Source organism: Podarcis pityusensis (genome assembly GCF_964106645.2).
Source record: "Podarcis pityusensis genome assembly, chromosome: 1".
In the NCBI taxonomy this organism is placed as follows: domain Eukaryota; kingdom Metazoa; phylum Chordata; class Lepidosauria; order Squamata; family Lacertidae; genus Podarcis; species Podarcis pityusensis.
In genome coordinates, this window is record NC_138028.1 from 126,181,150 (window position 1) to 126,194,784 (window position 13,635).

Here is a 13,635-nt window from a genome sequence, read left to right on the forward strand (position 1 = left end):
CCGCTGGCTGTTTGCCTTCTCTCAGTTCTTCCCCGCCGATAGAGCTTTGCTCTTTTTAGTGCTGCTGTTTCCTGGGTGGGGATGAACAACTATCACCACTCCCTGCTCCCACCCAGCTTAAAAGGACTCAAGAGTAGAATGCATCAGAATACTAGAGCTTTAGTCTTTTGGTGTTAACACAGCCCAAGTAGTGCTGACCATGCAGCCATCCTTTTGTCTCTTGAAAGGCTGCTGAGTGATGACTACGCAGAAGAGCAGCAAAATCCTGGGGCCAACTGTGGTTTTATTGCTGAGGGCCACTTGGTTGTTTCGTTTTAGTTCTCAGGCTTTTGTACCTTATCAGGGCTTTTTTTCAGCCGGAACTCACCGGAATTCAGTTCCGGCACCTCTCAGGTGGGCGCCATTGCCATTCTATTTTTTTAAAAATTTAAATTTTATTAAGATATAAAACACATACATACACATTTACACAATACACATACACAACACACTACCTTATTTTCATAACATAAAACATACCTACATTACTCTTTATAAAACCTACCTGTACTGTACATATCAACATACCTACACACCTAACCCACACGGACACCCACCAAGTGACTTGACTTCTAGCCATTCTTGTTACGCTATTTTATTTTTCTTTAATCTCTTCTTCTATCTTGACTTTACTCTCCTTTCACTCTAATCATTTTCTGGATTCACTCAATATCTGTCAGAAATTCTACTTTTTCCACATAAATTTTGATGTATTCCTTAAGGAATTAAGGAGCGCCATTGCCATTCTAAGAGAACAAGGGAGGCTTTCAGGTTGCGTTCCGGCACCCTTTTTCTAGAAAAATGGCACTGTTTAGTATGATTTATTATTATTATTATTATTATTATTATTAAAATTTAAATTTATATGTTGCCCTTCTTCATAAGATCTCAGGGCGGTTCACAGAATGAAATACAGGATATGAACAAGTAAATAATTAAAACCCAAACAGCAATAATTTGCAGAGAGGGAATTTGTAAGTGCATGTGTGCATTGTTAAAAAGTCTCTTCATCCAAGCAAAATGGCAGATGGTACCTCTGAGGTAGCTTTGTATTGTTACGAGATAAAATTATTACTTTTTAAAGAAAGGAAAAGGAAAGAAGGCTCCATCATGCTGAATGCATTTGAGCTTGTTATTTTGAAAGCGGTGTGCGCAGGGACCCTTTAAATCGGGGGCGGGGAGCCTGTGGCTCTCGATGGTGGTGGACTACAACTCCCATCATCTCTGCCCATTGGCCATGCCAGCTGGGTTTGATGGGAAGTGGTGTTAAACAGCACTTGGAGGCTCCTCGGCCCTGCTTCAAAGCGTTACAGGAGTACCATGTAAACTACTTTTCGGCAAGATCCAACCCAGGTGGTGCTTCTATGGTAAGAAACAGAGCAACTGGTCCTTCTGATGTGGTTTTTGATACTTGTTTAACATTGGAGCAGCGTCTGGAGGTGGGTAAGTGGGAACCTTGCCTCCATGGCACCCCTGAAGCTTTCAAAGGAAGCCTGAAATTTGATTTTGGCTCTAGCCAGACTGCACTGGCATTCCGCTATGGTTTTTTTTTTCTTTTTCAGTTCCAAGTGTGCCCATAAACAACAAAGCAACCAGATTCCTCCCCCCCCCTTTTGCCAATTATTTTTATTGATGTTCCATAATTTTTAACGAATTGTCACCAAATCAATACAAATTCAATACAGATTTGAAAGTTGGGCTTCCCTCCCACCCCAGGTGCCCCCTCCATTTTCCTCCCTCCTTTGCTGCTTCCAAAAAAAATAACTTTTTTCCAACTATCATTTCAAAATACATTCATCCCTTCTCCCTACACATCACCTGTCCAGTTACCAATTTCTGCTATGCCTTTTTATGCCTGTCCTCAAAACAGTCAAGTGTGGAATAAACCCTCTTCTATCTATCTATCTATAATAGTCGTTCATAAGTTTTCAAACATTTCCTTCTGATACCTCTTGAATAACACTTGGCCTGAGAAAAAACAGATCTTGCTTCCTCCCAAACAACATACACACATTCCTCCTTAACATGGCCTTGGACGTTGCTGTTCTGACATCTGGCCCCAGTAATCAACAACTCGGCCTCACTGGTGTGGCATGGAGAGGGTGAAAAGGAAACCCCTAACGGTGGTGGTTTTTTTTGTATAACTATATAATATACATTCCCCCCCACACACAAACACACACTGCCAATCTCCCAGCCTCAGAAATTAACAGATAGGCTTTACAGAGGCAGAAGGAAGGGGGAAAGTCTTAATTTAAACCAGGCATAGGCAAACTCTGGCCCTCCGGATGTTTTGAGACTACAGTTCCCATCATCCCCGACCACTGTTAGCTAGGGATGATGGGAGTTGTAGTTCCAAAACATCTGGAGGGCCAGAGTTTGCCTATGCCTGATTTAAATGATGCCTTGCATTTGGAGTCTTTATGACTACAGTGGTACCTCGGGTTAAGTACTTAATTCGTTCCGGAGGTCCGTACTTAACCTGAAACTGTTCTTAACCTGAAGCACCACTTTAGCTAATGGGGCCTCCTGCTGCCGCCGCGCCGCCGGAGCACAATTTCTGTTCTCATCCTGAAGCAAAGTTCTTAACCTGAAGCACTATTTCTGGGTTAGCAGAGTCTGTAACCTGAAGCGTATGTAACCTGAAGCATATGTAACCTGAGTACCACTGTATTTAGACAGGAAGACGAGGATGGAGACAGAAATAAGTGACCAGCTAGGAAGCATACATTTTCAGGATCACAGGGAGCTGCCAAGTATCGCGTCAGACCCCATTCACTTGGAAATATGTCTCATTCATTTAAATGGGTCTTAGCTTTCATGCAAGTATCTTTAGGACAGCATTCATAAAATAGCTTTTCTCAGTTGAAAACAAGGTACCTGCACAAACTCGCAGAAAAGTAGCTGTAAGCGGCCGGTGTGGGTTTTATTTAAATACCACCCGGATTGTGCCTTTATTGGACCCCTTTTTCCTCCGAGTTTGGCAAACGCCATTCCTGTTTCCAGATCGCAGGCTCGTATTTTAGAAGGCTCTGGAACACGTGTCATCTTTCGTTTATCATAGACCAGAGTGAAGCAGCTGGAAGAAAAGGCGCAGTCCCTCCAGGACACACGCTCGGAAAACAGCCGGCTTCGCAAGCTGAACACCGCCTTGGAGACAAAGTGTAACCAGGTACGATCCAGTTATATTGACCTACAGCATGGGTTGCCAGTCTTTCTGGGCTGAAGGACAAGCTGGGGAAATTCCTCTTTGTGCCATGACATAATTAGATTCTGTACTCAGAAAGTCAGCGCAAAGATTTCTGCTTGTGCAACAGACCTTCCCACTCTTCTCCTCCCCCTGTGTGCCCCCAAAATCTGTCCTAGGGGTTCCCCCAATCATTTAGAGCAGATTTGGGAAGGGTGCAAGATGCACTCAGGAGATGGGGTGGGGAGTCCCACTGTGCTAGTGGAAATCCTTGCACTGATAGTAGAATACTGCCCATTATGCTTGGTGCATATTTTCATATTATCTGCATTAATGAAACAGCAATATTTTGGCTTTCCTGGCATTTGGAAGCAGAGTGCTAGAAGTCTTAATCAAGCTTTCTGAGCATTGGTCAGGTATTGTTATTCTATTTTGCAGCTACTCTGCACTAGCATTAGGAATGGAAAACAATACAGTGGTAAAGGTAAAAGGTAAAGTGACCCCTGACCATTAGGTCCAGTCGTGGCCGACTCTGGGGTTGCGGCACTCATCTCGCTTTATTGGCCGAGGGAGCCGGCATACAGCTTCCGGGTCATGTGGCCAGCATGACTAAGCCGCTTCTGGCAAACCAGAGCAGCGCACGGAAACACCATTTACCTTCCCGCCAGAGCGGTACCTATTTATCTGCTTGCACTTTGACGTGTTTTTGAACTGCTAGGTGGGCAGGAGCTGGGACCGAACAACGGGAGCTCACCCCGTTGCGGGGATTCGAAGTGACGACCTTCTGATCAGCAAGTCCTAGGCTCTGTGGTTTAACCCACAGTGCCACCCGCGTCGCTAGAATACAGTGGTACCTCGGGTTAAGTACTTAATTCGTTCCGGAGGTCCGTTCTTAACCTGAAACTGTTCTTAACCTGAAGCACCACTTTAGCTAATGGCACCTCCTGCTGCCGCTGCGCCACCGGAGCACGATTTCTGTTCTCATCCTGAAGCAAAGTTCTTAACCTGAGTAACTATTTTTGGGTTAGCGGAGTCTGTAATCTGAAGCGTATGTAACCTGAAGCGTACGTAACCCGAGGTACCACTGTAATTCGGTTTTTCAAAAAAAATAAATTCTGTGCCAGTGTCCAGATTCCATGGGTGTTAATGGATGCATGGAATGCAGAGAGCTCAGGAAAAATTGCTGGTGGAAACGAACTGTCTTTGAAGAGCTTTGTTTCAGCTTTTTATTGCCTCGCTTTTCAGATGAATGCCGAACTTGCCTCCATTAGGATCAACACGCAGAGGATAGAAGCAAAGCTAAAACAGGTACTGGACCAATGGCAATGTCTTTCAGTTAACACCCTCGTGTTTTGGACAGCAAAGGGTCCACAGCAAAGGACTCTATTCTTTCTGACAAATATACAGAATAAGAACAAACGGTGGCTGTTCAGATCATCGTTCTGGCATTGTAAGGCCGGCCAGACTCTGCTTTCAAAATGCATTATCTGTGCTGGGACTTTATATTCAGTATGAATATAATATATGAATATATGATTTCTCGGTACGGCTAGTAAGTGAAGAAATATTGCAGGGGGAAGGGGAGAAACTCGGCCAAGGAAGACAAGGCTTTCCACCTTGTCCTTCCTCCAAGTCCACTGTCTTCCTGCATGATTGCCTCTGGGCCAAAGAGATGGCTTGAGGGTTCATCACTTTCTATAGCTCCCAAAGCCATAGGGAAGGCTTGGGCTTGCTTGGGCCTCCCCAGAGTTGTCATGAGGACTAGAGCGCTTGAATGCGAGGCGCTACTGCCTCCAGGATAGCTGTGGCGCCAAAGGGGGGCGTGGTTAGCTTGTTCTGACACACACACAACTTCCTGCCCAGAAGCTGTTTCCCACTTTAGGGGTGAGTGTGTGTGTGTGTGTGTGTGTGTGTGTAAAGGTAAAGGGACCCCTGACTATTAGGTCTAGTCGTGGCAGACTCTGGGGTTGCGGCGCTCATCTCGCTTTACTGGCCAAGGGAGCCGGCGTACAACGGGAGCAACGGGAGCTCACCCCGTCGCGGGGATTCGAAGTGACGACCTTCTGATCGGCAAGCCCTAGGCTCTGTAGGCCAATAAAGCGAGATGAGCGTCACAACCTCAGAGTCAGCCACAACTGGACCTAATGGTCAGGGGTCCCTTTACCTTTACGTTAAATTTTAGGAAGAAACACAGTGTGAGATTAATTGCTCAAATGCACCTTGTCCATGTGTGAGAAATACAGAGGGTGATTTTAAAAGCTAGTCCTACTCACAATAGACCTATTGAAGCTAATGAGCACAACTAACTTAGGTTCATTAATTTCAGTGAGTCTGCTCCACATAGGACTTGGTTAATACAATCCAGGAAAATTGTAAGGTACGCCATTCCTAAGTAATCAGGTGAGTGGTGTTGATACAAGATGAGGAGAGGAGCATCTATGCTCTCAAGGAGTCTAAACCAAGCATACAACGAAAAAGACATTAGGTGTAGAGGTAGTTTTAAAAACACATAATCAGGAGTGGAATTCAGGTCTACTTCATAGCTGTCAACTATTCCCTTTTTTTAAGGGGAATTCCCTTATTCCGAATAGGATTCCTAACAAGAAAAGGGAAAAGTTGACAGCTATGGTCTACTTACCGGTCTGTGCAACTCCTCCCCCTAATTTAAATGGAAGAAACCGGATTGGTGGGCTGTTCTACTCTGCTTGGGTCACACTTTGAGCTCAGAGGTTAGGCCTCATGACATCACAAATAGAGCAGGGTGATGTCTTGGTGACTTCAGAGAGAACACATGTTGATTTATCTTTGGATAGGAGGGGTTGTTGAGCATTTAAACTTCAAACAGCCACCAAGAAGCGCAGATTTAAAATGGCTTCCTTTAGACTCCCTCAGTGACGCAACAACTCTTATAAATTGACTCGTCGTTGGGCTGAGAGGCAGGATTTGCAAATGGAGCCCTTGCCAACCATTAAGTTGCCAGACGTTAGGGGCATCTGTTTTCGTCTCGCGTTGCCTTCTCCAGTTGTTTGGTTTCCTCTGCTCGGGCAGCTAGTGCTATAGTAAAAATGCCTCTCCAAAAAAGAAAGTCATCTGAGAATTGCTGGCCGCAGAAATCCAATGAGCGTTTTAGATCATGCCTGGCCTGTGAGACCAAGGGACTTCGTGGGCGACCTTCCACTGCGTGCTCCCCTGAGCGCAGAGTTCGTTTCATGATAGATCTGCCCGGAAGGGAGGCTGCCTCCGAGTGTGGGGATTGTCCCCCTGCCTCTCCGAGGGTTCTCTTCAGGGCTATAAAGGCCATGAAAGAAAAGCTGGACACTAAAAAAGATACCAGCGACTTAGAAGCTGAGTGGGATATAACCAATGAGGGGACAGATCTTCAGAGGGTGAGTGCCAAGCCTGAAAATGGTGAAGATGGAGAGGTAAAGGTAAAGGGACCCCTGACCATTAGGTCCAGTCGTGACCGACTCTGGGGTTGCGGCTCTCATCTCGCTTTATTGGCCGAGGGAGCCGGCGTACAGCTTCCAGGTCATGTGGCCAGCATGACTAAGCCACTTCTGACGAACCAGAGCAGCGCACGGAAACGCCGTTTACCTTCCTGCCAGAGCGGTGCCTATTTATCTACTTGCACTTTGACGTGCTTTCGAACTGCTAGGTTGGCAGGAGCAGGGACTGAGCTCACCCCATCGCAGGGATTTGAACCGCCGACCTGATTGGCAAGTCCTAGGCTCTGTGGTTTAACCCACAGCGCCACCCGCATCCCTAAATGCATAAATGTACAAAATGTATAAAAGGCATAAAATGTAGCCGAACCTAATAACTGAGGCTGTGCACACAATTCCCGTTTACTCTGCGTTCACTGTGTCCCCAGTGGTTTGGGAAGCGGCGTACCTATCCTATTATTACTTACGAAATACTGTGTTTCAATGGATGAGTTCCCCCCATCTCCTCAAACCAGGAGGTCTGATCCAAATTGAGAAACGTGGCAGTATGTTAAAAGATGGTCCATGTACTGTGTGCGCCTTAGATCTAATATGAACTGGGGAAATGGAGGTCCTGGAAAACTGGGCTGTGGGTGGCACTGTGGTCTAAACCACCAAGCCTCTTCGGCTTGCCGATCAGAAGGTCGGCGGTTTGAATCCCCATGACGGGGTGAGCTCCCGTTGCTCTGCTAACCTAGCAGTTTGAAAGCATGCCAGTGCAAGTAGATAAATAGTTACCGCTGCAGTGGGAAGGTAAACGGTGTTTCCGTGCGCTCTGGTTTCCGTCATGGTGTCCCGTTGCGCCAGAAGAGGTTTAGTCATGCTGGCCACATGATCCGGAAAGCTCTCTGTGGACAAACGCTGGCTCCCTCAGCCTGAAAGCGAGATGAGCGCTGCAACCCCGTAGTCGCCTTTGACTGGACTTAACCGTCCAGGGTCCTTTACACTTACCTTTTTACTGGAAAACCTCTGAGCAAATAGCTCGTCAAAGCCCTTACAACGTCGTGGCACACAGGTAGGAGAATGGGCTGGTCAGTGTTTAGGGTTGCCGTATTTCAAAAAGTAAAAACTGGGGCATGCGATTCTTTGATTGAGTTGTCTAAGATCCAGGATGAAGCGCCGCCTTTCAGAAATTACTGGTTGTATGGCAGCCCTATCAGTGTTTTTAATGGGCCTGATCAGGCCATTTGTCTTGTACTTTTATCTACAGGGCTGAAAAGACAAGGATGCCCAAATGCTCTGAAAATCTTTTCTGTACTCTTTGAACCATTTCTCCTCCCCTCCCCCTCTCTTTTTGCAAAAGACACAGTCTGCCCTTGTCTGCAGAGAGGACGATTTTTCTGTGACCGTCAAAACCCGTGATGAAGCGCTGAGAGAGAACCAGAAGCTCAAAGGGCAAATAAGTGCAACTGAAGAGAGAGAGAAACACAAGGTAGAAAATGTTCTTTGGGTGCTTTAGCTTTGTCCGGACTTCGTTGCAGCAAACCTACCACAATGTGTGCTTTGAAATTTCTCCTCCACATCACCTGTCACTCCCGTCCTGAGATGCGGATGCTTTTCAAGTGCTAATTCCCCAAATAGAAACCTTGTCTTATTTCTGCGTAAGAATCATTATTAGAGATTGGAATCATTATTAGAGTTGGCCCCATCTAAGAAGTAAAAAATCAACATGGTGTAAGAGGAAACAATCACACTCAGGGCCAATTTAGAGAGAAGATGGACTGGATTTTCAATTAACAATCCTCTTTGTTTTAAATTATTTTTAAATTTTAAATCATTCTGTCATTCCTTGTATTGGTTTGCTGAGCTCATTGATGCTGTTGTGTTAGTTTTTAATACAGTGGTACTTCTGGTTACGAACTTAATTCGTTCCGGAGGTCTGTTCTTATCCTGAAACCGTTCTTAACCTGAGGTACCACTTTAGCTAATGGGGCCTCTCACCGCCGCTGTGCCGCTGGCGCACAATTTCTGTTCTCATCCTGAGGTAAAGTTCTTAACCCAAGGTACTACTTTTGGGTTAGCAGAGTCTGTAACCTGAAGTGTTTGTAACCCAAGGTGTTTGTAACCTGAGGTACTACTGTAGTTTAGATATTGATGCTTGCTATTTAGGGGGGGAAATGTTTTTAATCGTTTAGATATTGATGTTTGCTATTTGAAAATTGTTTTATATTTGTTGTGAGCTGCCTTGAGAAAACATATGTCTTGAAAGCCAGGATAGAAATCTCTGGAATGAATGAAATGAATCAGCCGTTGAGGCCTCATTTTTGTTTTTCGTATTGGTCTGCGAGGTACCAAGGTACAAAATTGGGGGCACAAAAAATAATTTGAGGGGAAGCGGTGCTGTCAATCTTGTTAAAGCCAAGTAGGTCTCCTTTTTGGTGCCTGGATGGGAGAATACCTTGGCAAACTTTGTGTGAGCTTGGTGGAGCTTCTTGAAGGAAGATATAAGTCTTATCCAGTTTTTTAAAATTAAATGTCTCTGTATAAAACGGGGAAGGAGGAGAAAAACTGACCAATTTGTATGTTTACCCATGCAAACATTTGACAAACAGACAGCACGCAGCTGCCAGTCTCATTGCCATTGATTTTGGCTGTGCACTACAGTTCAATTTTCAGGAAAGGCATTTTATAAATGCTTATTATCAGGGGTGAAGGAAATTGAGGTGACGTTCTCAGAGCCCAAAGTACACCGGTCCCTCAGAAGTCGAACAGAAACCGTTCCGGAAGTCGGTTCGACTTCTGAAACGTTCGACTTTCAAATTGTGGCTTCTGATTGGCTGCAGGAAGCTCCTGCAGCCAATCGGAAGCCGCGTCAGACGTTTTGGGTTCCAAAGAACATTCGCAAACTGGAACACTTACTTCCAGGTTTGCGTTGTTCAGGAGCCAAAACGTTTGACTCGCAAGGTGTTTGGGATCCAAGGTACGACTGTAAAGGTCTTTGTCTGGCCATCCAGTGTTTCAAAGGTCTTGCCAAGGATACCTGATATATCCTTGAAGTAGAAATGTCAGGAATGGAACCTGGGACCTTCAGCAAGCAAAGCAGGCCCTCTGCTGTCGCTTGTGACCCAATACCATCCCAAGTAATCGTGATTGAGACCCCCTGCTCTTTTGCATTCTCCTTTCGTACTTCAGATGACTAATCTGCGACGCAAGCTGGAAGAGTCGAAGGAAGACAATGCCAAAGTGACAGCCATGTTGGAGAATGTGTTGGGCTCTCATAACAAAATGCAGGCGGCTCTGGAGAAGATTCAGACTGAGCTGGGACGCAAGGATTCCGAGGTGGCTGAGCTAAAGAAGGACAGGTAACTTGGCTCCCTGCTTTGTATGGCATTCCAGGTACATGGTGGAACAAAGCTTAAAGCAAAACACACATTTAGTGGGAACTTTAAAAAACACACTGAGTTGGATAATATAAGGGGGGGGGGGGAGATGATAATTGCAGACAATAATATAAGGAATCATTTCAGGGGGGGAATCATTTCAGACTATCTGCTTTTTTACAAATGGTCTTCCCCGAAACACTGTGTGATTTATGGTCTCCATTTAAAAATAAGAAACTGGCTGCAGAGTGGGTAGAAATTGTGAGAGAGGTACTTAACTTCAGCTAGATCAAGATCAAATGAGGGAATGATGATAACCATTGACTAGGCTGAAAATGAATGGAAGAAAGGCAAGGGACCTGGAAGGGGCCTCTCAATACGTTTGTAGAAAAGAAAAGAAGAAGAAGAGGAGGAGGAGTTTGGATTTGATATCCCGCCTTTCACTCCCTTTAAGGAGTCTCAAAGCAGCTAACATTCTCCTTTCCCTTCCTCCCCCACAACAAACACTGTGTGAGGTGAGTGGGGCTGAGAGACTTCAAAGAAGTGTGATTGGCCCAAGGTCACCCAGCAGCTGCATGTGGAGGAGCGGAGATGCGAACCCGGTTCCCCAGATTATGAGACTACCACTCTTAACCACTACACCACACTGGCTCTCACACTGGGAAAAGGAAAGGGTGGAGCAGTTACCTTGAATGCTGTTTGTACTGATGCCACTGGGAAAACCAGGAGTAATTAATTTGGATGCTTTATGTAAAATGCGAAGTATTTGCTTTGGAAGCAAAACAGTACAAGCCATTGCTTATCTAAATGACAATTGATTAAACCATAGTCTAGTGCTGCGTGTGAACCCTGCCCAGCAGCCTAACGTGTTTGTTCAGCACCATGAAACCACAGTCTGATGCCATGGTGTGTTGCTGACGTATGAACCATGGTTTGCTTTAACCACGGCTTGGTGTTACGGCGTTAGTCCTAGCCTTTGGTGTGTCTCCCCACCTCGGAAGCTTGGCAAACTACAAAGGCATGAAGAGGGAGCAGCTGGAAAACAATGCAAACTTTGAAGAACAAGCTATGGTTTGTTGGATCGTCTGTGGGACAACTCGTGGTTAAAATGTGGTTTGCTAAGCAAACCACGGCTTAGCATTATGTGCAAACCAAACCATTGTCTGAGAATATTCAAGGAGTCTTTCAACTGTGTATGCCTCAAGAGCAGAGTGGAATTAATTCAGTCATAGTTGAGGCTCTTTTTTGATGGAAGAAAACATGGAGGAAGCTTCCCTATTGCCCTTTGCCTTTGTGTGTTCTCTCTCGCATCGTCTCTTTGCTTGCTTTTGCAGGACCCAAAGCCAGCAAAGAATTCTGATGCTAGAGGCAGAGCTGGAGGAATGCCACAGCAAAATGACCTTGCAATCTCAACACAGCTTTAAGGTAAAAATCATGATCTTCCAGTGGCTATAATAGACTAAAACCAGCAATACATTCAGCGTAGATGGCCTGTCTGGAAGGATTGCATCCGGCAAAGCAGGAACAAAGTTCATTTGTCCATAAATAATTGGTGTAATTAGTTTGAGCATAATGTATATTTGGCAACTGACTGTTCATTTTACTGGGTTTTTCCCCATCCATGAAGCCATTCCCAGATTAAGATTCATAGCGACAGCTGCATAAGTTGTTTAATCATCTGAATAAAATTGTTGTTTCACAACTGTATGTTTCATAAAGAGAATCATTGCTACCCTGTGCTTTTCTCCCCCTAAAAGATGGAAGCTCTTTGTAAAATTCTGGAGGCCTCCAAAGCAGACAACAAGAAACTTGCCCAAAATTTAGAGCAAACTTTGCAGACCAACAGTGCTCTGCAAAGCAAGCTGATGCTTATTCGAGATGAGCTGGAAAGCAAAGAAGCCGAGTGCCAGGAACTAATGGAATGCAGGTAAGACTTAAATAGGCAGGAGATTTTGCCTTTCCAGTCTGAACAGCTGAATTCCGGATCTGACCTTTAAGGCAGTAGAAACTTGCTACCTGCTGAGCCGTCAGCCTGGCAAGGCAGGGGCCTAAATGTGCAGAGGAGGTCTGCAGCTTTTAAATTTGTCTGAGGAACCCAGAGTCTAGGTGGGGAATGAATTGCAAAGGGAAGAAAAAGGATTTAACCTCCTTCCGTCTGGCCTGTAAGACAGAGCTATTCCGCCTGGCCTTTAATTTGAATTCAGCCTGATTTTTTATTTCCCTTCTCTTCCCTCCCCCTCCCCTTTTATGAAGATCACCCGCTCTGAGACCCCACAGCTAATTCTCCCCTGGCCTCTTCGCTAGCCCAAGTAGGAGCAATTCAGCCCTGGGGATTATGTAATTGATTTTTGAATTTTATTGTTATTCATGTTTTTATACTGTATTTTATGGTGCTTTTATAAATGTTTTAAAGTGTTTTAAATTTTTTGTTAGCTGCCCTGAGCCCAGTTTTTGAACCGGGAAGGGTGGGGTATAAATAAATTATTAATATTATTATTAATATTATTATTATTATTATTATTATTACATTTGGGCAGCATCAGTGCTTCATGTTTTCAGACTTTACTTTCCTGAAAAAGTGAGCAACCTCCTGTTAATCTATTTCCCTCTGCCTTGCTAAAGGGACCAGTTAATTGAGGAAACCAAGTTGGAAGTAAAGTTGTATGCAGATCGCCTTGAAACTCTGAAGAAACAGTTTCAGACGGAACGGGAAGTAACCAAGAAGGCTGCTCAAAAGGAATCGGCTGAGGTGTGAGGAGGTGGAAGAGTTTTGAGTTTTTCTCGGTGGTCACGGTTGCACGTAAATGCTAAGGTGAAAATCCTGGCTTCATAAGCCAGGATATGCACGGGCTCCCTTTGGGCAAGTAGCTGAACAAGCCAGGATTCAGCACTTAGACATTGCTTCCTGTTACGTATGAACCTGGAAAACTCTGGTTAATGGCTTCCAAGCAAGCCAACTTTAAATCATGGATCATTCTCCCCACCCTCACATTCAACTTTTCATACTCTCTCGATATGTTGTTCCTTTCCCTTCACTCTTCTTTCCACCTTCTTACCCAAATTGATGGTTTTCTTTGTGTGTTCTCTTTTTAATTCTCCTAGAATTGTTCTTCCTTTCATTCTCCCTTTATTTTTTTACAAAATGCAAACATACCAGGAGGGAAATAGAATGCATTTTCTTTATATTAAAGAAATGAAAAGCTTTTATCCTATCCAGAAACTGAATATTTTCCCATATATTTGAGTTTCCAACTCTCAATAAATAAATGTGCTTAGCTGAGTCCAATATTACTATAATAAGTTAATTTCAGCGTAAGTGCCATGGCTCTGATTTTCTTTTCCTCTTTGGCCAACGTCCTTTAAACCTAGTTTGCACATAATGCTAAATTGTTGTTTCTTAAGCTGTGGCTGAGCATTTGTTAAACCATGGCAGCTGGGCAGTATTCACACATAACTGGTTTGTTTATTGTCAACAAAACAATAATTCGAAGCGACGGTTTGCTGTTGGCTTACTAACCATGGCTTGTTTGAACTGTGGCTTGGAATTGTGAGAACCCAACATTGCCTCTTAAGACGTGATGAAAGAGCAGGTGGAAGAGAAAACAAA

At 44.6% G+C, this 13,635-nt stretch overlaps 1 protein-coding gene across 3 annotated transcripts in view; it reads left to right on the plus strand.

Annotated features, from left to right (window-relative positions):
- Window positions 1-13,635, plus strand: part of CCDC150 (coiled-coil domain containing 150) — a 46,312-nt gene that overhangs the window by 22,911 nt on the left and 9,766 nt on the right. For all 3 annotated transcript variants that reach the window (XM_081016148.1, XM_081016150.1, XM_081016149.1), the window contains 7 exons: window positions 3,104-3,211; window positions 4,472-4,534; window positions 8,012-8,140; window positions 9,841-10,010; window positions 11,363-11,453; window positions 11,786-11,955; window positions 12,651-12,777. In XM_081016148.1, coding sequence (XP_080872274.1) covers window positions 3,104-3,211; window positions 4,472-4,534; window positions 8,012-8,140; window positions 9,841-10,010; window positions 11,363-11,453; window positions 11,786-11,955; window positions 12,651-12,777 — 858 coding nt within the window. The remainder of the gene's footprint in view (window positions 1-3,103; window positions 3,212-4,471; window positions 4,535-8,011; window positions 8,141-9,840; window positions 10,011-11,362; window positions 11,454-11,785; window positions 11,956-12,650; window positions 12,778-13,635) is intronic.